General features: G+C 33.1%; 1 protein-coding gene and 1 long non-coding RNA gene across 3 annotated transcripts in view; one reads left to right on the plus strand and one right to left on the minus strand.

Annotated features, from left to right (window-relative positions):
• Positions 1-26013, plus strand: part of LOC131928303 (arf-GAP with GTPase, ANK repeat and PH domain-containing protein 1) — a 94842-nt gene that overhangs the window by 22473 nt on the left and 46356 nt on the right. Inside the window, exons 5-9 of one of the 2 annotated variants that reach the window (XM_059284290.1) lie at positions 192-333; positions 8269-8403; positions 10174-10367; positions 11845-12036; positions 25654-25752. In XM_059284290.1, the coding sequence (XP_059140273.1) occupies positions 192-333; positions 8269-8403; positions 10174-10367; positions 11845-12036; positions 25654-25752 (762 nt within the window). The remainder of the gene's footprint in view (positions 1-191; positions 334-8268; positions 8404-10173; positions 10368-11844; positions 12037-25653; positions 25753-26013) is intronic. The other variant, XM_059284291.1, reaches the window with a different exon arrangement.
• On the minus strand, positions 21554-23018 carry LOC131928304 (uncharacterized). Its single transcript, XR_009383752.1, has 4 exons — positions 22979-23018; positions 22201-22327; positions 21898-21971; positions 21554-21679 (listed from the first exon to the last, which is right to left on the minus strand). It is a non-coding gene; the product is annotated as an uncharacterized LOC131928304 (long non-coding RNA).

The following is a 26013-nucleotide window of genomic DNA, read 5'->3' on the forward strand; positions in this document are numbered from 1 at the left end:
ATTTTTTTTTTACCTATAATATTAAAAGTATCGATACTTAACAGGTTTTACTTTAAAGTAAATATGTTTTTATTCTCCAGGTTTTCATGTAATAAAATGAAACAGCTTTAAATAATATACACTTAATTTATTAATTGTAGGTGGTTTTTATTTTTAGAGTAATCATGTTTAATCATTTTATTTATTTCTAGTTCACTCACTGGGTAGATGCAGTCATTTTTGTATTCAGCCTTGAAAATGAAATGAGCTTCCAGGCAGTTCATAGCCATTATGCTAGGATGAGGCAGTATAGAGACACAAAAGAAATTCCACTTATTCTTGTAGGAACTCAAGGTATGAAATTTTTTTTATGATTAATATGGTGGAAAATAGATAAGTGCCATGCAACAAAACACATTTTCCATTTTGACCTATCAAAATTTCAGATAAACGTTTTGTTTTGTTTCAACCCTCTTTTTTATGCCTCAGTCATATTACGGCTTTACCCGACCACAAACTATATGCCTACTGTCCCGCCAAAAACAGTATTGTTCCACATTTTTACAAAAAATTGTGACATCATTACAAGAGTTCACCGTAATTGTAATCTGAGCTTGACGAAACTCGCATCGCCAAGCAATCATAAGGCGATAGAGCTAAATGCTGGTTAGTTGCAAGGCTAACAACTAACAAACATCACTCATTAAATTCGACATCATGAAAATACCACTCCTTGCCTTGAGCTTGATTTTCATTAGAGACAGGTTCTTGTTTGAAATAAACCGGGAGTGATCTCCCCTAAACTTTCTCGAATATTCTTATATAAAACAACAGGGGATGGGAACTCGGGCTATAGACATGATTTTTAATCCATTTTGAATACTTAAAGTTTTAAAAATAGAATAAAATCTAGTAGACAAAAGAATTGCACACCAAGTGAACGCCAAATAAAAAAGTGCATAATAGTGCGCAATATTATTAGTACTTTAAAAATTTACATTAGTTTTTTGAGAAATCGGAAGTAGCGTAAATTACTACTTCCGGTCAACGGAAATTACTCAAAATTTAACAGAAGGTAGTGAATTAGATCTTTTACTTACATGTGAAATTTCATTTATCTATCTGAAATAGTACTCAAGTTATAGGCTTTTGAAAAATTCAAAGTAGAAAAAATACCACTTCTGGTTATCGGAAATCGCTCAAAAGTTGATACGGATCTACGATTTTGATAAAATACTTATATATGAAATTTCATCAACCTAGCTGTAACGGTACTCAAGTAATCGTGTTTACACACGGACAGACAGACACACACACAGACATACGGACAGAATTGCAAAGCCCAGTTTTTCAGACTGGATTACGCATAAAACCTCTTAATTTTGATAAATCTGGATTGATAATTTTTGCCCGATTGAAATAAGTCCTCTAATCTTCGGATGTGATGAAGGACTGAGGTGTAATACGGTGAAAATTGTTAAAATTTCAAGTGATTTTTGTGCACGATTACAATACTTTCTCTATACTTCGTATATATGAGAAATTTTAAAAAGTGCCAACGTCATCACCATACCATGGTGGATTTTTTTCCAATGAGTATTTACCCTACCCGCCCGCCTCCTCACAGCATACCAAATTTCTTTACAAACGGGGTTAAAAGTTCATGAAGGGTAGAGGGTGGTATTGAAATAATAAAGCTGTTTCTTTAATAGTAATAATAGTACAAATATATAACTAAAAAATTATAGTCCTACTGCTATACCATCATACAGGAAATATGTAATCTCAGTATAAAATAAATTACTTAATTAACTATCTTTGATAGTTTGTTTTTGTTAAGGCATGACACAAAGTCTTTGCGTGCATGGTACGTGCATCTGCGTGTGTGTTCCGCTTTTTGGAATATCTTTTTAGGCATACCTGTTCCTACATTTGGCTGCTTGGGGTAGGCATGTCTGAGTTTTTAGTAATTTTTATTTGTTAATTATTTCGATTTTATATAGAGTTTAATGGCATTAGCTTTTCTTGATTCGCTAACATTGAATGGGTTTGCCAGTAATAATTATGAGCTAGTAGATAAGGAAAGTGATGACTATTGTGAATTACTTCCAAATTTTAATGTTCCAGAACAATAACACTCACATTGAACCAATCGTATTTTGAACATGAGAAAGACATATGTTGTGTTGCATTTGAATTAAATATCTTTTCTTTCCTTTTTATGATTGAAGCCGGGAAATTCGATGAATAGCCATTAAATTTTCATAATAGCCGGGAGTTTTGTCATCACCCAAATATCGTTAGATTAAGAATAGGCATGAGTCTAGCCTAATGAAGTATCGCCAGTTCTCATAGTTTAGGTTTAGAGTTAATGCACACAAAACTAGTCTTGCTGAATAAGAGCAAGCTAAAAAATAAAATCTTTCATCCACGATTTGCAATCGCTGGTATGATTTCCGATTTTTTTTTTCCAGGGATGCCACTTTTCTGGATTATTCCTTTCTGAGTTAGCAAAATTTGAGTTTAAAAATGACTGGATTTGAAGTTCCAAAACATAACAAGACTGTTTTCACATTCCAAATATCATTTTATTTTTAAGACTCTAGAGCATTTTCAGCCAATCACGCAAAAAATAGAGTGTACATGGTACAACATCTATTACTTTACGGGCTTAGGGTTACTTAACATTGGCGTGGCGTTTTTTTTTTCCATTGTTTCTTTGCAGACACTAACATGGTAAATAAACACAAATATAGAAACAGGTTGATAGACAATTATTTTGGGTACCATTTATGATCGCAACACTCATTTAGCTTACCCTACATCATGCGGAAATCTCAATCACTGTCATTTGTTTAGGCTTATTTGAAATTACTGTAAACTGTCACCCATTTTAAGGATAACAATCTTAGCAGACTATTTCACTGATAGCCAGTGATACTGAATTTGGGAGAAACAGAGATTTAAAATAAAAACACAAAATTAGCAAAAGTTTCTTGCATTTATGAAGAAAATAAAAGATTAATGACTTCACCAACAATCTCAAATGAGTTATAGTCCAACTACAATTATCTCATGGGGGAGGGAGATAACAATTGTAAAAAACTGGAGTAAATAGAGGACTTTCTTGAACTTACTGTGTTGACCCTTAGTAAGATGTGTTTGATACCACTTGTATCAGCTATCTCAATTACAAGTGTTCATGTTATGACTTTGTATGCTATAGGCCTTCACAATGACCTCTCCACCGTGTCTAGACTATTTGAAAAGCAGACGTATTGTTGTACTATCGTCACGACTTTTGGAAATTTTGATTTCTTAAATTTAGTGTTTTTAACAGACTCACAAATTGAAAATTCATAATAAATTAGTTTGAAGATCTGCACTTAATGTAACACTGCCTCAATGGGGATGCTTATTACCCGCTGAGGTGTTGTGTTTAAAAGGGCTGACCCTGAGAGATATAGCACCCAATGGAATGACGCTGTTTTTGTCAACTACTGGATTTATTGACATTAACATCCAAGCCAACTGTAGAAAACACTGTAGAAAACAGTATAGAAAACACAGTAGCCCTAAAACAAATTTAAAGAATAGATTACATTACTGAAAATACCAAGTGTAGGCTACACAAATACATGGGTGTAATAAAATTGGTTACGGCCAGTACACAATACTGCCAAAAAGTACCAGTAAGTAGTACAATAATAAATACTTAAATAAATACTTAACCTAACTAGTCTGCAACATGCAGCACTAGCAGGAATACACAAATAAGTACTCTAACTAAGATACTTCATACCTAGTCTGCAACATGCAACACTAGTAGAAATAGTACAGTAATAGGCCTAATAAAAATAAATTACATTACTACATTACCTTCATTAGGTCTACATGATCAACTTATAGGCAACAGCACCGTCCGTGTCCACAGCAGCCTTGGGTCTGAATGACACAGGCACAGGTATGAACCACCCAGAATCCCAGAGGTCACATGACATGGGACACCGGTAAAAATCACTCACCCAAGAACAATAAAAAAAAAACTACATCAACATAAATTATAACTTATAATTTATCCCCTTTGACTGGTAACAATGATATGTGTTACACTTAAAAATTTTAGCGGATATGTGTTACACTCAAAAATTTTAGCGGAGTATGCCAAAATATGGTAGAAGATTATGCATTCATTCTGTATTGGGCTTAAAATATAATTCTTTATGAATGACGGAAATCTTAAGAATAGTTTAATTTTTCAAGATGGCTGCTGTTGTCATAGTTAAAAGTACTTTTCTTTATAAATTCATCAAATAATCGATTTCCCACTTTTACTTGATCTATACAGAATAACCATCGTTGTATCTAAAAATGACATTGTCACGACCCTAAAAGCATTATTTACTTATGAAAAACTGGGTTCAAAGTAGTGTGAACAGCATCATTTGTTTACTTTATAAGCGAGACGTGGCTGACTACTACTAGTACCCAGGTGGACTTGCCAAAAAGATCCACAGTTTCTTAGACTTTAACAGCCTCCACAAATATAAGTGCCCTGTTTATGAAAGGCTATCAGATGTGGCACTCCTGAAGCAATGTGAACTAAGGTCAACGCAAAATGCAAATAAAAGTTTGCATAATTGCATATGGGCATGCTGCAGCAAGGTGAATTTTCATTCATCAAAGAGAGTTCAATATGCTTCTGTTTCTGCGATAGCAGAATTCAATTTTGGGCCCATTCATGCTCTGATATTTGCTCCCAAAAGAAGGAAACCATAGTCAAAGACTAAGTTGAAGGACACCAAAAAAGACACCTTGACAACAGCCTGACTACTGACTACAGCTTTGGGTAAAAGCAAAGAAAAAAGGAAACTAGCAGTTGAACAAGACACAAGGATTACATTCAGCAGCATGGTACTTCCGGCTGTGAATGTGGTCAAGTTTAGTGACATGCAACTATATTTTCATTTTGTGCAACTTTTTGTTGGTTTTTGCATTTTTCTCAGTGTGGTGTTTTTTTTGTACCATTGTTAAAATACTAAATTTGCTCCAGTTACTCTGTATATATGTTCATATAAAACTGATAGAACGTTTTTGAAAAAAAATTTATTGTTGTAATAATGAAAAAACTGGACCAAACAATGATCTTTTTTCAGTGATGTATGGGGGAAAAAAGTTTTTAAAAATTATCTATTATTATTATTATTATTATAAATTATCTAAATTGAAAAATGTAATCTATCTAAAGTCTTAAACACAAGTGTCTCCAGACAATATAAAGTTTTCATGAAATTTGTACTAACCATTTTTGCGTTATTTCCATTTAAAAATTGTCAATAAAAACCAATAAGGCCGCTATCACCATGGCAACGGAGGATTTTTTTTTAAAATTTAAAATATTTTTATGCTTAACCCTTTGAGTTATAACTGTTATCTATGTATTATATCTTAGGCTCGGAAATAAGGAAGCTGGTACTCATCACCCGCCCATGCCCTTAAGAATTGTTATGAAGTTAAAATTACTAAAGAAATGTATAATCCTATATATATATGTGTGTGTATATATATATATACGTGTGTATATATATATATATTTATATATATATATATGTGTGTGTATATATATATGTGTGTTATAACTGCTGCGTTCTATATGTGTACCACAGTTATGCAGTGAGAGGGTACAACTACCTGATCCAATACCATCTTTCCATATCACTACCATTTGATTATGTTTAGCTATGTTATAGTATATCTTGAGACACGACGACATCAACGCTTACGAATTATTTGACAGAATGACATCGGTTACTAACTCTATTTATTGCACAATAAGAAATGGACATCGGACAGCTTGGACAAACGATACTACAACAAGACAACCTAACTCTAACATAACACGGACAAGACTAACTTCAATCTTCTTCCCCGGCAACAACGAACTCACACTAAAACGTCACTTTCTTGCGTACAACGTCACACACTCCCTCGTTCAATATACGGCCGCACCATCAATCATGCGCACCCATTGCCCTAGTCAAACATGCATCATAACAATGTGTGTATATATATATATATATATGTGTGTGTGTGTATATATATATATATATATATATATATATATATATATATATATATATGCATCTATATATATATGCATCTATATATATAATTCTCTTCTTGGAGACGCTAGAAAACAAGCTGTAAGCGCGCTCCCTACCACCCCACCCCTACAAGGTCTGGTGAGTTGTGGTTCACGCTAAATGTTTACATTCGTAGAGCCGGGTTTAGTGACGGCTATTAGGGGCAGATAATTTAGTTTGAAACGATTTTAAACTTAGGGGAGGTAACTAAGAGGAGGCTGCTTTCACGGGGGGGGGGGTATAGGGTAGGGGTTGGGGGAAAGAAGGGTGGGGGTAGTATCGTCCTTAACGACCTACTGATAGTGTTTTAAAGCAAATATTTTCAGTGGCAGCATTGGCACTGTCCAATTCACAAATTATGAATTACTGAAAAGTAGAAAATAAAACAACTAAATAGCGGCGTATGATATGCCGCTGGTTGGCTCGTATATATATATATATATATATATATATATATATATATATATATATATATACTAGGCATACTGCCCAGCTTCGCTTAGGCTTTCGAAAACATTAAGAATTTGAATGCTTAATTAATTCGCCCCAGGGTCGGTCTACGACCTCAGGAGCTATGAAGAGGTTCCTACGTGGACATTTTTGTTTGATTTATAGCTCATATAACGCGCCGGTCAGTCGAGGTCAGTTTTGACCCCCTCATCGTAGACTTTTCGGCCAACTGGCCGTGTTCTGTCACCCCGAGGCAAGATCCTGTAAAATTTGAAGCGCCTGCGGCGCCGGGAAGTGCCCTGTAGGGCACCCGACAACTTTGCTTTATATATTATGGAGATTAGCAAATTGCATAGATAAACAAACATTTCAATAAAGTAATTAAGGCCTGAAATACTTTAGTATAGAAATGTATTATTTGAATAGATTCTAGATCTAGGTAGGGTCTACATCTGTGTAAGTGTAGTTTTTCCGTAGATCTAGATCTAGATGATCTAGAATCTCTAGATCTAGATGATCTAGAATCTCTAGATCTAGATGATCTAGAATCTCTAGATCTAGATGATCTAGAATCTCTAGATCTAGATGATCTAGAATCTCTAGATCTAGATGATCTAGAATCTCTAGATCTAGAATATCTAGATTTAGAATCCGAATAGAAATTTTTTTTTAAGTTTAGCCAGAGCAAAATTGTATTGTATACATTTTATAGCGTATGTAGATCTAAATAATATTTGAATTAAATAGTTCATTTCTTTTTATTCTAAACATGGCAGATGACGTCATTAGTTAATGTATACTTTAGTGACGTCATTGTTTCATGGGTTCTTTTTCACAACTATAAACACTTTTCCTGTTGCATAATTAAAACTGTTTTTCTACATTCGAATATGTCTTTATTTTTTATTTTTCTTCCTTAAATAAAATGTTGTTTATACATTTAAAACATTACCATATTATTTTCAACAAAAGTCTGTATCAAGTTCTCCATATATTGCTGAAGATTCGGATGTGATACCCTGCGAAAATATTTTTTGCAGAGAGAGAGAGAAAAGTGCGCACATGGGCTTTAATATATTAGGATGTGTGTAATATATATATATATAGTGTGTATATATATATATATATATATATATATATATATATATATATATGTGTGTATATATATATGTATATATTTATGTGTATATATATATATATGTATATATATGTATGTGTGTATGTCTATATGTGTGTGTAGATATGTGTGTATTTATATATGTGTGTACATATATATGTGCGTACATATGTATATGTCTGTAGATATGTCTATGTCTGTAATATGTATATATGTGTATATATATATATATATATATATATAGATTCCTGTAAAGTTTATTGTTCCCCGCCGGCAATAAATGACGTAATACCCACTTGAAAATAGCTTTTGTCCTCGTAGTAGCGTGAAAATTTGCCGGGGGTGTTGGGCGGGTACCATAGTTACGCATCACAATAAAAGGATAACTGTGGGCTGTAGAAGTCCGAAATGTCTGGGTTATATAGATAAGAGGTACTAGTATCGAATTAAGAAATAAAAGTTTTGATGAGCAAAATTTTTTATCGAAAACATGTGTATCTTAGTTTGGATGTTTAATTTTATAAGCTGTTAATATTCAGCTGACGTGCTATTTTTAACTTAATTATATGCTTTTTACAGATGCTATTAGTGAAAGCAATCCTCGTATTATAGATGACACCCGAGCAAGGAAGCTAGCCAATGATCTAAAGCGGTGTTCTTATTATGAAACTTGTGCTACCTATGGTTTGAATGTTGAAAGGGTTTTCCAGGATGGTATGACATAGTATTTAACATTGTTGTATATTGTTTCATTAATACATTTTTATAATGTTAATATATTTTTATATTTTATATATATATATATATATATATATATATATATATATATATATATATATATATATATATATATATATATATATATATATATATGTTATCAGCGAAACACCTAATTACTTTATTAAATAACCAACAGATTTATAGCCCTAAATAACTCCATTATATAACTCCATAAATCTGGTTAATTAATGGTATTTTAAGAAACACTTACTTGATCTTTTTTTTTGCCGACCAAAAAATAATAATTTTTATTATCAATAACTAATATAATGAATACAAACATTTAATTCATAAATCTCAAACTGAAAGATCTGTCTAATGTATTCTAACAAAAGTTGTTAGGTTTTTCCACTGTGTACCATCTGTATTTGAAGATTAAAAAACAACTAATGACTGTATCAGTTTCATAACCCGCAACAATACAAATTCTACCATGTGTGAAGATATACCTTTTGTGAAAATATTTCTAGTTATTTTAATCTCCATAAAAAAGTAAAATTACACCAAATATTATTTAAAATCAAATTATATCCTAATTCAACCAATTCCATTGCTAAGAAACAAATGTTGTAGTCACATCTCTGTTTAAAGTTTTAATTTTGTCTAGGCCTTGTGTTTTATTAAAAATCAGGACTAAAAGCTGCAAATATTTCAAATCAGTGAAAGTAATTTTTAATACTCTTTTTAATAGTTTACCACCAAAATTTAAGAATAATAAGGAAAATAATCAGAAAATGTTGAGCAGCTGTTTTGAGGCAAAGCATAAAATATACTGCAATAACATTAATTTCAAGATGAAGACTATAGTTCAGTGAAACATTATTTTGTACATAGCTTTGAGATTACTTAGAATTGATGTGATACTTAGAGAATATTAAGAAGGGAAGGGGTGGGGGTTCTAACTATGGTCATTTTGAAACTGGGACTCAAGAGTGCTGGCATAAAAAAAAAATGTACTTATTGAAGGCAAAGTTTTTAAATACTATGATTTTCATTTTATTTTTTTATGGTTTTCATTTAAATTATTTGGGGTGGATCTTTTTGTTATTTATTGAGTAGGGGAAATAATAATTGTTACACCAGACTTGATTTCTTTAGAGCATATTTGCTTTATTAAATACATAACACTAGGTAAAATTTGATGTATTACTAAACACTGATCATGAAATGTAGGCTTATATTGAATACCACCTCAATGTAAATTAGGAGGGAAAGTGTATGTAATTAAAGTTCCCTTTCAAACCTGACGGTCTTTAGAGGAAGTGAAATAGAGTTCACTTATTTCGGTGACCTCTTCATATGAAGAGATAGTGTGGTACGCACTATGCCCAGCCGCCTTTACTTTCCCTAATGTGTGTTAGGTACCCATCAGACTTGGGTGAAATCAGGGACGGTCTACTGACTTGAACCCAGACTTGAACTCAAGACTTACGGGTTAGCAGTCCAGGTCTCTACTGCTAGACCACTCCATCCCCAAGGGAAAGTGTAGAAAATTAGAAAGATCTTAAAAAAGTGTTCGAACCCTGAATGTAAAGCTCTTGTGCTTTGGTAATTTACATTACACCTATTGCTATCTTAGCAAGTTATAATAACATTTGTTGTGTTTGTTGAAATAAAAGTTTTTGACCTTTATTCATTTATTAAACAATTTTTTAATATAAATAAATCTATATTACCCTTAATTTCTGCTTTTAAAATTTTCAGCATGTCAAAGGATAGTTCAGATGCGCTATCCCAGTGTCACATCCTCTGTTCCATCAGCTTTACCTTCAACTCCTAATCATTCACAAAGGTCGTTCTATGTTTCTCAAACCAGTGGCAGCAAACCTAGTGACACTCACAGTGTAAGCAGCCATAGTACTAGCAGCTCTGGCACATTAGTAACATCTAGTTCACAGGTTGGTAAAAGCCAATGAAAAATTTGAATGGTGCTTTATTATTGACATTTGTTTATAATTACTGTAGGTATGTCAAACTGTTTTTTTTTTAAAAGGTCCCATAAGCTTTTTTTAAAGCTGCTATGTCAAGAACTCAAGATTCTAATATAGAAAACTTATGACTTTTAAAAAATTTCGTTCAACATAATAACCATGTTTGGGAGGTTATAGATGTAAAAGTATATGACACTAACACAATCTTCTGAACTCAACACAAATACACATACACAGAGAACAGACGCAGCTGCAATAACTGTAACCTGTAAATATGTAATCAATAGCCACCATAAACTGTTAACATAATTTAGAGGACATAACAAGGTTTTTTTCGTAGACAAGGGCTATATTCTTTTAAAGGAATCTAATAAGGGTTTATTTCCAAGCTGACTGCAAAGTGTAAATACATCTGCACTCAAGCTATGATCATTAATATATATGGACATTGTTACAACTGTAGTAAAGATCTCGCTTACACCCCCCCCCCCCATTTCCAGGTAAGTGTTGGAGGCATTAACATAACATCTTGTTAAAATTGAAGTTAAAAAACACACTAAAAATGGATTTTTTTTTTGTTGGTAATGTAAAGTATTTCAAGCTACACATCATGTACCATTTAATCTAAAATCATCGCTAAAACCCAACCCATCCATGAACTTTGCGGGGTTTTATATTTTAAACTATACCCATATAGTGTTGACACTTGAGACAAAATGTAATAAAATGTGACCTCTTACATTTAACAGAAAAAAATATTCAGCTATTCTAAAAAGATTAGAAAAATATGTTGTAATTAATTTTCAAAGTACCCTCTGTCAGAAAAGATAAAAATATTTGAACTAGGCAATCAGAAAAAAAATTAGACTCCAATACAAAATGAAGTGGGGACGAAGCTGAAAAATTACGTGGAAGTCTAATCATTGAACAGAGTTATAGCTTTAATAATAAAAATATACTAAAGAAATAAACTATCAAAACTAGACTCACCTACTTTATTAAGTAGCTACATGTTTTTTTTTTACTGAACTATCAAGCCTCTAAAACTTGCTATCATCAATTTAGAAAAGCTTGCTGGTGCATTGTTAATGAAGAAGATGACCATTTTCTTCGACCGGGCCTAGAGCTATTTTAGTGATCGCTATAGTTTTTTTTGTCGAGCTCGGCCTTTTTTGACCATGCTCAGAAATGATAAACAATTTTAGTGTTTTAACAGAAATGGTACCAAGCTTATTACTATACAAGCCCTATTTATTATTGAAACAATGAAGTAAAAAGCTACTATATTTACTGCAGTTTGACATACCTATTTTCAGTGTATTTACAAAAGTTTTTATACTTATTTTATTACTTTTTTTTTTAAAGTAAATAAAAAGAATTCAGTAGAATTCTATTTCTCAGTAAATTTGTGTTTGTATGTATTTTTATCTTCACATTTTCACAGCCCCCCCTTTATCCATCAAAAGAAAAAGACTTGAAAGATAAAGCAGATAAGCCAGAAAAGAGAAAAGATAAACAGTATAATCCTACCCAACCAACTGTGTTAGTCCAGCCATCTCAATCTTCACATGTAACATTGGGCCAGCCACAACAGTCTTCATTATTACCTCAACTTCCAGAACAAAGTGATATTCAGGTAATTTTTTAAAATTCTAGTTCACATTCAGCTAAGACAAAGCTTTTTTACTTTCTCGTATATACGTAGTATAGAGAAAGTATTGTAATCACTGATACGGAAAAACATAATTTTGCAATCTTGTCCGTATGTCTGTGTGTGTGTGTGTCTGTGTGTGTGTAAACACGATAACTTGAGTACCGTTACAGCTAGGTTGATGAAATTTCATATATAAGTATTTTATCAAAATCGTAGATCCGTATCAACTTTTGAGCGATTTCCGATAACCGGAAGTGGTACTTTTTTTACTTTGAATTTTTCAAAAGCCTATAACTTGAGTACTATTTCAGATAGAGGAATGAAATTTCACCTGTAAGTAAAAGATCTAATTCTCTACCTTCTGTTAAATTTTGAGTAATTTCCGTTGACGGGAAGTACTTATTTACGCTATTTCCGATTTCTCAAAAACGCATCTAAATTTATAAAGTACTAATAATATTGCGCACCATTATGAACATCTTTATTTGGCGTTCGCTTGGTGCGCAATACTTTTTTCTATGAGATTCTATTCTATTTTAAAAAGTTTAAGTATTTAAAATGGATTAAAAAATCATAACTAGATCTATATCCCGAGTTCCCATCCCCTGTTGTTTTATATAAGAATATTCGAGAAAGTTTAGGGGAGATCACTCCCGGTTTATTTATTGATTAGATTCCTTGATAAATTTAATTTAATTTTGATGGTTTGAACTTTTGCAAAGTTTATAATACATCATACCTTGGTCACTGAAAGAATAAATTCAAAATATCTGACTAAAAGAGCTTATGAAAAATGAGTGCAAATAGATCTAGATCAGAGGTTCCCAAACTTTTTTGGGTCTAGCCCGTAGTGGCGAAACGGAAGTACAAAAATTTTAGTATTGTCCGTACTGGCGAAATTATTTTTGCTATTTAAAATATTAGATATTGATTATAGTTATAAACGTTTTTGATTTTCTCAAAATATATCACAAATACAATATGTAATTTTGTGTATTAAAAAAAAAATAATCGCAGCATAAATCGGTGTTACAAAATAATTGTATTTGTTAATACTCGATTATTATAAGGGAAAAAAATGTCTAAAACAAGAACCAAAACAAAAATTACTGAAATAAATAAAATATTATATTTCTTCGTTTTTGAATTTACAAAAACTGAAATCGTCATTTAAAAACTAAGTTAAGGGCATTTTTACAAGCTTTTATTTAACTTGATTCCTCGTGCTATTTCTCTCATGTCTGAGTCAGTTTCTTTCAGGCATCTCTTCTGGGGGGGGGGGGGATTTAATGGATATTGTATAAAAAACATTCTTTTTTTTTATCAGTGTCCGCTTTCCACACACACACCCCCCCCCCCCCCCCCCCCCCCCCCCCAGGTGAAAAAAAAGTCTGGAAGAATCACTGGCCTGGGTGGAAACTTTGCTAACAAAAAACAAAATTATACCCGACCCGATGGGGTTTAAACTTGAATGTCACTTTATGTTGCGAAGTGAGTTTCGGTACGGGTCGATGCTGAACGTGACGAACGAGGTATAGATGGAATATAGATGGGACAAGGCGACTCTATCAATTTCCATAATTTTATTACATTAATACATACAGCTACATCAACAGCAGACACAGAACGAAGACTTCCTAACACAACCTCACATGACGACGACAAGAACAAAACTGACTTCCAACTATCTTCCTAACAACCAAAACATTCTCTCTTACGTCACATCCTTATTTATTCATGCATTCATAATCTTTTATTAATACCACTACACACATACTCTCAAACCATCCACAACTTTATTAACTCCATTCAACTACACACATACTCTCAAACTCATTCAATACACTTAAGTCCATTCACAACATACCCCCTCTCCTTTCTTCAGCTGAAAATACATACCAGAACCATCAAACTATTTTCAGCTTCATTTTTTTTTTCTAAGACATGCATCCATACAATATGCTAAACATGCAACTAAGACAATGGTAATTCCTCAACGTCGTCAGTCAACTGGAACGCATACATCTTTTGGTCCCAACCAACACCTTGTCCACACATCATCACATCTTTTGCGTCTGGTTTCTTGTCTCTGGACATCAACACAAGCTATAAAAAAAATAATCCAGGACCAACATGTACCTAAACTATACAATAACTTCTAACATTGTTGAGCACCTCTTCCTCACATTTCTACTGATATTTTTTTTTAACTTAAACATGTCGTCATTAGTATACAATAGTACTACCAAACAGGAAAGTCACACAGCTTCTAAAACGTGGAATATTAAATCACAACTATTAATTAAAATCAATCCGATTTGGCTATATATCACTAGCTGCATCCCGTGCTCCGCCACGGTAAATCTTTTTAAAATATACCAACTTTGGAACAGAACAAAACAAACAAAAACACAACACAAACACAAACAAAACACAACCACAACACAACCACATTACAACCACAACACAATCACAACACAACCACAACACAACCACAACCACAACACAACCACAAAACAACCACAACCACAACACACGGTAAATCTTTTTTAAATTTACCAAGTTGGGAACAGAACAAAACTAAATACAACACAAACGAACGCAAAGAAAAAAACAAAAACGAAAAAACAAACACAACACTCAACATAAACTCAATTTAAATGTAATCATAAAGGCATATTGCTCACAGTCTATCCCGTAGCGCCAAATCGCGCCCTTTCCGAGCGCCGGCAGAAAATTTCGATTTACACCCTCCCACCTCCCTCAAACTTTCAATTTCCACCCTCCCCCCCCCCCCCCCTCTTGCTACTCCTCTGTTATAAAACCCCTAACTTTTCCGCAAATAAATTAAAGGCAGTATTTAGAATATCCGTGTTTTACCGACCATATTGCACTTTATAAATTTATGCATTTTTTTCAGTACTTTTAAAAATTTACAATAAAGTTTCATGACTAAAACCATTGCGCACCTAATGAACGTGATGACTTAATATAGTAATGGAGAATAGTTGATTAAAAATTATAATTAGTAAACAGTACATTCAGTGAATAAAATAAATAAAAGATAGCCTTTTATCAATCAATGCTAATAATAACATTCCAACAATAATGTACTCTTACACGTCTGCATAATTTGCATTCACATTTTGCTAATTATATTATTCCAACAATTATTCCGTCTTGCAGATTTTGCATTCACATTTTTAGCGTGAGTTCAATTTATCTTTGAATTACCTCCATTGTCAAAATTACTAAGCAGTTTAATTAGATTTTTCTACCGTACTGTTATTATGTTATTAATATGTATCCACTTTTTCTGGGAATATTAACGAAAACGATATTTGACATTGATCCTTTTAATATGTTTTAGCAATGTGCGTGTATTTAATATTCTCTTTACGTTATGCAAAATTGTACAAACAGTGGAAATTATAAAATAGCTCTATGCCGTTATATAAACAAACCCTACTCTATTACTTATAATAAGACACTGCGGTGCACTGAAAAGCACAGCATGGTGCGATGTTTACTTTTATGGTTTCAAAATCTATAGCGATGACAGAAGGACTGACACACACTCAGCCCGCTTATATTATAGATATAACTCAATAGATTCCTAAGCATCATAAAACTACTATCCAACAATCAGGAAATCAACAGTCTAGGTAAATGCCAGTAAAACAATTACTACCTAAAGATATAGTCAATCTATACAATGGAGTACACTAATGAACTAAATCAGAACTATCAATAAGCAAATATTATATTCCATAGAGGAGTATTTCCCATGAACCCCTAAAACAACAACCAGGTACTCGGCACAACCTCGAGATACCAAAAAATAAAACGGACTGCATCCTCAGTCTCGCAAAACAAAATCAACTATCTAGCGATGAAGATCAATTATCTCCAAAAACAACACTAAGCTAATGGGTTCATTATCCAACCAAGAAAATCAAACCTCTTAGGATAGAATAATTTAGCACATTGTACCTTAAATACCACGATACAACTCAATCACAAATTTCAATCGCCATATCACAAGATGACGCCTAACCAACTATTAGATCTAGTATATAAATATAATATCTAATGGAGGACAATTTTCCATGACCCGGGACAAACAAAATATCTCGGCAAACCATTGAGATCCATATAACCATAATCCATCATCTAACTAAGTTACGTATCAACCAGACAGCATCCAGCATGAATGGGTGACTACGACAATACAACTACTCTACAAGGGAAACAGGAAAAATACTGGGTCCAACAACCAAATCAGAAAATATATCCTCAATTGATATCATATCCAATAAACCAAAGAGTTCCTAAACCTAGCACTAACAAAGTAACAAATTCCTTATAGTCAATACATATTAAGACCATCCACAAAAAGGGAACCTAACGCTATATATTTCAATAACGCCCTCTCCAAGGCGCTTCCCTAAATGAGAATAGTTAATTGTAATTAACATAAGAAAAGTTAATTATACATTTAAATTTATGTATATACATAATAATACAATAACATACTCTATATCTCCATGATGGTAACTGGAGAGAGTAAAACCATATTGATCTAATAGTGTTAAGTAACTGGTATTGTTTAAAACTAAGCATCTTAACTTACTGAGATGGTAGATAGTATGCCCCAATATTACATGATTCACTACTAAATATTAAATAAAACTAGATTCTAAATTAAAGGGCAAAATGAAATGTCACACAATTAGTGTGAACTATGACACTGGTAACTGGATTCTAAATCTAGATCAACGATGTTGGGGAAAAAATTATATCCAGTAGGGCCTAAATAAATATTACTAAAATGAACACACACAAAAATTGTATTAGATCTTAGTATCTAAAAAAAATGGAAGAGGTGTACTCAACTTAAACATATTATAGTCAATCTATACAATGGAGGACACTAATGAACTAAATCAGAACTATCAATAAGCAAATACTAAGATCTGATAATGCAATGTGCCATGAACTTTGACATAATTAGAGGTGTTTCGTTCCTTTTTAAAATTATTAAATATTTCTATGGCCTATAGTGCACACTTACTTATAATTTAAGGCCTATATATAATAAATATAAGCCTTTTTAAAAAAAAGAAAAACGTAAATAGTAACAAAATATATGCGTGCACTAGAAAAATGTAGATCTAGAATCTAGAACTAAAACATAATGACAAAAAATTATTAGCTTTAAACATAATATTGCACCATATTTACATAACTGCTCGTGACTATATATACACCCTTCTCCCATGCATAATATACAGCGACCCATGCTCTATTTATATTATATATAGTTGGTTTATATAAAATGTGGTGCATTAATTATTGTGTTTAAAGATAGTCATTTTATTTTATTTCAAGCTTTTATTTAACTCACTTCCTCGTCAGTCTGTCTAGACGGAAACGCAGGAGTGAAAATTCGGACAGTTCTACTTGACCGATACGATTCACAGTTGGCACGTGGGTCAAGACATGAAGACAATGCAATCTGAAACTAAATTTGACTTAATTGGATGCCTAATTGATTTTTTATGATTTAATTAAAATTTGGACCGAATTAGTAGGCATATCTAGCCAACCACACCACACGCGTCATCACCTTCAATAGCTGCGCCATCACGTAATGGCTGTGTTCAAAAACCATTGCGCGCCTACTGAACGTGATGTTCAGTAGGCGCGCAATGGTTTTTAGTCATATAACTCTATTGTAAATAAAACATGTAAAGTACTGGAAAAAAAATTCATAAAAAACGTTTTAATAACAAGCTTTTATGTAATAATGCACTAAAAAGTAGAAAATAAATTATAGACTACTATTTAAATAACTATAAAGAAAAGCGTGGGTGTCTTCCTTAACATTAGTAAAGGTATCCAATAGATACTAAAGTGACCCACGCTTTTCTTTATAGTTATTTAAATAGTAGTCTATAATTTATTTTCTACTTTTTAGTGCATTATTACATAAAAGCTTGTTATTAAAACGTTTTTTATGAATTTTTTTTTCTTTTTAGGACAGTTGTTATATTTTTTATCAGTATTATTCAACAAATTTAATTTATATCAGTCTCATTTTGTTGCGACCGGGCACCCAAAAACATTTCAAAGTGCAATATTTAACTTGAATTGTGTTTTTCAAGGTTTCTAATTCTAATCTAAATTTAGATGGGTTAGCTGAGCCTAGTTTGGAGTCTTGAGTAGCCTATATGTTAAATGACCCACTCTCCCTGTCACCTGTCTATATAAAAAGGTTGGTTATTGGGCATTTGACTGCTATCTGAAGGTCTTAAGTTTAGATCCCAGACTCAAGTACTTAGGACGTATCTGAGTTGACTCAGATCTGATGGGTACCTGACTATGTTTAATAAAGGTCATAGAACCGACCACATGGTCACGGAAACAGGAAAACTCTTTGAAGTATGCCCTACTTACTGTAAGGTCCGAAAGGGTATTTCCACGTGCTTTATTTTTCTGTAAAATGATTATTATTGTAGTTCAAAATGGATTTCTCCGACGAAGTTTAAACTTAGAAATCTTTTTATTTTTTAATAAGGGGTCATCCAGAAATGACCTCACCCTTCCCCCCTACCCTCCGTCACACATCGTCACAAAAATCAAGACCCCCTTAATGACTTCACACCTCAGTCTACAACCCCCCTCAAAATTGCTGTAGAATTTTTCTTATAACATCGATATTATAATTCCAAAATCTTGTCAGAACTAGATTTATGTCAACATAGAGTATTTTGATCAATTCTACCACAATTTATTAAAAATCGTTTTGCAAAACGCAAAATAATGGCTAAAACTCGTTTTCTAACATTGCTTTTTTTATAATGCAAAAGTGTGGCGTCACACCATCTGAACACTCCCCCTCATCACAAACCGTCACAAAATTACTGCCCCCCCCCCCTCCCCCTACGAGTGTGACGTCATTTATGGATGACCCCTAAAATATAATTAGTAAAAGGAAAAGAAGGGAAATATGTAAGTGATTCTAAGTGATGACGCACTTCGAGCGTGAGGGGTGGGGAAATCCTAATTTGAAGTTAGGTGACGATTTGTAAAATATTACAGATAAAATTTCTGTTGGTGTTGTGTTAGGGTTAGGGTTCGCTTAGAGTTACAATTAATCTAATTGTGTGTAAGAGGCAGTCTATACATTACTATAGATTACATATTCTAATTTAATTCAGTTAAGTTTAGTTCAGTTTAGTTTAGTTAAGTTTAGTTTAGTTTAGTTAATTTATATGTTTAGATTAGATGGTGATGATCTATATTAGATCTATGTTTATTATAAGCATAGGCATTGATATATTAGCTTGGAGTTGTGTTAGATTATGCTTTGGGTGAAAAGTTAGGTTAGTTATGGTGTTGATTATAAGCATTGTTTAGTAAATTTAAAGTATGGGTTGGTTTTGCTTTCAACATTGTATAAGGGAGTCGTCCATAAATGACGTCACACTCGTAGGGAGGAGGGGACCGTAATTTTGTGATGAGGGGAGGGGGGGTCAGATTGTGACGTCACCTTTTTGCATTATTAAAAAGCAATTTTTGAACGAGTTTTAGCCGTTATTTCGTATTTTAGAAAACTGTTTTAATGAATTGTAATAGGAATTGATCAAAATACTCTATGTTGACAGAGTTCTGACAAGAATTTGGAAAAATATCGATGTTTTAAGAAAAGTTCAACAGCAATTATGAAGGGGGTTGTAGGCTGAGGAGTGACATCATTTTAGAGGGGTGGAGGTCTGGCTTTTTGTGACAACGTGTGGTGGAGGGGGGTAAAAATCGTAAAAAAAGTGTGACGTTATTTATGGATGACCCCTAAGTCGTTTAGTTTCTCTTAGTTTCAGAAAACGATTGAGATAATTTAATTTATTGTTGTTTTTTTTCCACGTTTATGCATGATTTGGCATAGGTCAATATTTGGTCACAAAATTAAGTGAACAACAAAATGTCTGTGTGTGTGTGGGGGGGGGGGGGGGGGGTTCCTTTATGCATTATTACACCTTTCATCCGATCGACATGAAATGAAAAACTATGTTAATTTTGAGCATACTCAATGGCAGGTTTCCCAGAAGAGCTACAAATTTAAGCGCCTGCGAATCTCGTTTACCTTTAGCTTAAAGAGCGGGAAAAAGACTTTTTGCCAGTTGTTAAAAATGTAACTTATGAATTCATTGAAACACATACAAGTTAGAAACAAAATGAGCAAAAAATTATTTTATTTTGTCTTCCATTTATTAAGTATTTCGCTTAGATCTAGGCCCTTCTTCTGTTCTCAATCTACCTTTGTAATTAGTACGTAGCAAACATCGCAAATACATCATATTCTTGTCCAGTGTTTCTTTTTTTTCTCAAGGAGGGCACTTGATATTTTAACGGGGGACCGGAGGGGGGGGGGACTACATTTTCCGGAGGGTGGGGGGGGCGGACACTGGTAAAAGTATGTTTTCTATATAAATTCTGTTTCATTCGGGGGGGGGGGGGGGGGGGAGCGGAAGCCTTTCTTCGGGGGGGGGGGGATTTTTTGGGGCGGGGGGGGGGACGACACACTGTCGAAAGTATATATTTTCTATATAAATTCCACTTTGTTCGGGGGGGGGGGGGTGAAAGAGATGCCTGGAAGAAACTCTGCCTGGAAGAAACTTTGTTCTTGTATTTGATTTCTCTGAAATTGATTAAACCATCATAAAGAAGTCGCATCCCACCTTGCCGAGCTTTGACTTACGTTGGTATTGTTTTCTGTACTATTGTCATCGTGGATTCTGGGGCTAATCGCTTAAAGTTTGTCAATATTTGTGAATGAGGCTGACCAGGCGAAATTTTGTTTTTCTCTAGGTCACCAGTAAACTTTTCTTCGTCAGATTCTTGTATCATACCTTGCATCAGAAGTACGTCTTCTAGATCAGAATGAACGCTAAATCCAGAGTGGATGTACTTGAGAAAGTTGGCATTGGAGTAACTCAGTCTTTTAGAGCGGCAAATAGATTGCGGGGGTGAACATGTACAACACTATTTTAGTTAACGAGTAATGTACTTGACGTGTAACTAACTAGTACCTACCTATAAAGTTCATGAAGTCTAGATCGGTGTTAGAGCCAGAAAGTATTTAATTACCGGTTTACTAACAAACATTAGGGTACTCTTGTAAATTCCCTAAATCTGACATCCTCACCTACTTCTGTAATAAAGGCGATCCACCTCCTCCCCCTCCAAGCAAAAGTTTGAAATTAACCTGATTAATCCTGTCATAAATGAAGCTCTCGTTGTTCATGAAGCGGCATAAGTACAGTTGGTGCTTGTTTAGTGTATTCTTGATAAGTTTAAAATAGTTCAAATTGACTATGCAAAACTGTGTGAGTGTAACCTTAAATTCACAATGATAAATAAACAAACGATATAAAATATAACTATATACAAATAATACAGTGTATGTGAGTAGCAGAACATTGGATAACTAACCTGATAGTCTCAAGTTCTAATAATGGTTGGGAAAATAAAGGTGGCTGAGCATTGTATTGAACTTGACTACACTATCCCTTCCTATGCTAAGGTCAGAGAAACTCATGATCTCTCCATCTGTCCCATGTACCTGAAAGGAAGCTTAACATGAATAAATAAAAAAAAATTAACAAAATACAATCGCAACAGGTCAGCTCTACATAATGGTTTTTAATTTATCATTTCAGCTTTATTATTCAGTGTTACATTTTTTACTGTTATAATGCAATTAGTTTACCTACAAAAGTCTGCACAATAAATTTCACCTTTAATTAAATCAGATTGGAAATTCTTTCATATTTACAATACCTGGTTTGTTTCAACCCATCACAGCACTTGGTTTTATTTTTTACTGTAATCATAAACCCATAAGCACAAAACACCTGCAAAACAATGACAAGATCAGTTTACTTTATTATACTATAGTATAAATGGTACTTAAAAGTGATACTAATATCTTAATTTAGTTTACACTCTTAAATGGAATACTTAAAATTTAGAATGTAGCATAGTCCCCCACCCCACAGAAGTCACATAAAGGGATCTGAACAATTAACTGTTAAAGGACTTACTGTAAGCATATTCTAAACCCAAACTGTTAAAGTAACATACATGGTAGTACTCTAGCCACTTGAATACAGAGGGTTGTAAATCAGTTGATTGCAGTGTTCAAGTTTAAAACATTGTTGGTATCTTTGTCCCTGTGTCTGTCTTATTCCTGTCTCCATGTTGAGAGAACCTGAAGATTAAAGTTTTGAAAGTAGTAAAAATTTAAATATAGTGCTTAGGTCTAAGGCCCAATTGCATCGCTAGATCGGATGTCACCCAAGTAACGATGTTTATCTTTAGTCTGTTAATAATACAGTTGGAACTTGGATGTAGCAATGTTTTCTCTATAGCTAGTACGTTTACGACATGGTATCACCCCCACCCTCTGGTAATAATTGTCAATTTGTAGGCCCTACTTAAAAGACTAACTTTAATTAATCATTAATGGGACTGGCAAAACATTTTTCTTCTGTATATTTTGCAATTTTTTTGCCTTGGTGTCACCCCCATAATTGGTGTCATCTGGTGCAGTCTGCACCCCCCCCCCCCCCACCCGTGCTATGCTAACTAAGGCAAGGGTTATCAATAAAAATGTTATAAATAGGGCCTATTAATAAATTACTAATAGGCCTAAGCCCTAAGCCTAACTAATAAATTATTAATAGGCCTATTAATTATAATTAATAATAAAATACGCTCAACTGGCGGTGAACGTGAAGCGGGGAATAAAATACGTTAAAATGGAGTTCCCCTTCTGGATCTAGATGTAATTATTTTGTAATTTACTCATCAGTGCCAAGATATATTTTATTTTCTACAAAAAGATCTTGATATTTCCCACCAAATCGATTTATTATGTTTTCTGTTGGATCTAGTTCCGGTATCGCAAATTATTTAAGTAAAATAAACAACGATCCTAGCTGTTCGATTACTTAAAAATATTTCAGCGGGATTTTGGCCAGTACGGCCAAGTTTAAAATATCTGTACTTTTGTTTCGCCACTACGGGCTAATCCCATTATGAGTGACGACCCCCTTTTATAAAAAGTAAGTGACCTGCGACCCCAATAGTATCAAAAAGTCAAAATTAATAAGCACTAAAATACGATTTTCTAGAACACTTTCAATATGATATATTCTTAGTAACTGTTTTAATTCGATGGGTGAAATTGCATGCTATTAACTAGCCTCAACATTCGCTGCTGAGTTTTTTTTTTAACGCCAACCACATGTCCTTCTCAACATTTAATTTATTTCTTTGTTTTGTTTTTAATTGGAGAATCTATTCTCGCAAAGATATGAAGACACAAAAGGAACTAAAACTCAACAGGCAATCAATTACACATTTGGGTATGAATGCTGCATATTACACGTAAATTGTGTGACTTATTTTTCTTTGCCAATTTTGCAGCTTTGATAAAGATGCCAAGAGATTTGCATGAAAATAGATAATATTCGTTTATTTTCCTTGCAGCTTCAGGTTAAGCTTATGTTGATGTTGGAATACATCTGCTAGGTATGATACTCTCACCAACCACTCTTTGGCATTAAAAGTATATCAAAAGATCTTGTTTCCCTTCACTTCAAAGAACAACTTGATTTTATCTTGCAATTCAAAAAACATAATTCACAAAATTTCCTTTTGACAGCCAGTATACTGTAGTGTAGAAAAGCAGAACCTCTTGATCTTTATTCTTGTCTTTTCACAGTTCTTTAAACAGGCTGGGGTTTAAGGCTATAGGTTTAATAAAATCAGGGGTGCCACTTTTCCAGGATATCCCGGAAAAAAATCAAGACTGTTTTGAAAATTGTTTTTATCAATGAGACTCCAGAGCATTTTTACCGCTTATAGCCCATAGATGGTACCATATCCACTGCTAGGCCTCAACTTAGTGATGTCATTAGTATTATGCCGCTATTTTGGTTTTTTTCTTTACTGACATTTAAACATGAACTTAGAAAGAATCTAAATAGAGAATTTGATGGTTATAAAATTTAAAGTTCGAATGCAGTATGCAGTAATTTTTTAGCAGGAAACCATTTTGCAGGACTAAACTAACATTTTACAAATGCATCTCTGACCATTACTGGCTTTTGTATACCCGACATCATGCTGATATGTGATAACGGTCACTGCGACCTTTTTTTTCCAAGGCTTAATATGATTTTATCATGACCTTGTAGTGTAGTAATGATGTGGTGATCTGACTAAAAATTTTAAAATAATACTAGGATCGCATGTAAAGCAGTCTTGTTTAATATTCTGATGATATCACCAACAATCTCGGATGGGTCAGATACAAACTTCTGTACTTATCCACCTTCTGTTAAACTTTTTTTGAAATCTTTGCAACTTCTGACAATTAGGGCTAGACTAACCCGTTCCTCCTAATATAACTACCGTCACTGATATCTAAACTTGTGTGAACTAAGATCTCAAGTATATAGTTGGTACCAGGGGGGGGGGGGATAAAAGTTACGTCAGTCCATGCTATACTTAATGTTGGCTGGACTATTGTGACCTCACAGTGACCCAAATAATACCCAAATATTTTAATAGCAAACAAAGGTTACTCAGGGTTTTTTTTTTTTTGCTCCAATTTTTTCTTTACAAGTAGCCTGTCATTTCCAAAACACTATTTACTTACCTTAATTAGAGCTGCATAAAGCGTAATTAGTTTGGTCAGAAATAATTTCCCTTTTTTTTCATGGTCCAGTCTCATCCCTGGTTAAATAATAAAATACATCTGCTATTTAACAGTCGGCTGACTACACATTTTAACTCAGTATAGGTAGTACTAAAAGTTATATACCTGGATATGCTATAAAGCAGGCATACAAGAGTGTACATTTCTTCCACTTTTTTGTATTTTAGGCCAACAAAACATTACTAAGATATTAGATACTCATTTCTTTATTACCTACAGAAACAAAGTGTAACTACTGTCACTATAAGTATAAACTTATTTACAAATGCAGTTATTTTGTATTTTGGTTCATATGCATGGGGTTGTTGGGGCAGAGAGGAGTCTAAAATCAAACTTAAAGACTTAAAATATTAATTTTTGTTTAAAGATTGTTATAAAGATAATTAGTCCACTAAATGACCTTATGTTGAACATAATATGTATAAAATATCTATAAAAGTAATAATATAAAAGTTGATTTTATTTTTAAAGTTTTAGGGTTTTAAAAAGTATCTAATGTTGGTTTCAAGATTGGTAAAATTTGAGGATTGATTTTCAGGATTCACTTAAAAATTGCTTTCATAGGCTTTGCAGGCGAACACATCTCTTCTGTGTGTTCATTTTTAACCATTATTTTGATAAATATACAATCTAAAAAAATTAGCCACCTTATAAAATAAAATCACTAGTGAAAGGATAATTTAGTAATCACATGTAAAGTAGAAATTTGAAAAAGAAAGTCTTGTTTGCAAAGTATCTGACTAAGGGTTACTACAATATTCTTATGTTTGGCATTGCATGCATATTATTCTGTTTGTCCTCAAATCTAGGCTATTGATTTGTCACAGAAGGAGGAAACTGTCACATGTACACCACTTGCATTACGTAAATACAAAAAACCATTCATCATAAAGTCCCATTCTTTTAGTGTAAGTTTTAATCATATGCTATAGCTTACACTGTACAAGTATCTTCTTTTTTTTTTGCCTCTAGCATGATAAAATGCTTTATTTTGTAAATGAATGATTTAGAATAAGTAATTTAAGAAAAACTAAAAAGTAATAGAACCTCATTTAAGAAACACAACCATGACATTTGAACTTAAATGTGATGTGATTGTCTTTTTCTTGACATCAATAATGACTTTAAGATGTTCCTAGCATAACATAAAAATACTTTTTTTTCCAAAT

This window comes from Physella acuta, unplaced genomic scaffold (genome assembly GCF_028476545.2).
Source record: "Physella acuta isolate Inbredline_101_S28 unplaced genomic scaffold, ASM2847654v3 ptg001481l, whole genome shotgun sequence".
NCBI classification, from domain to species: Eukaryota; Metazoa; Mollusca; class Gastropoda; family Physidae; genus Physella; species Physella acuta.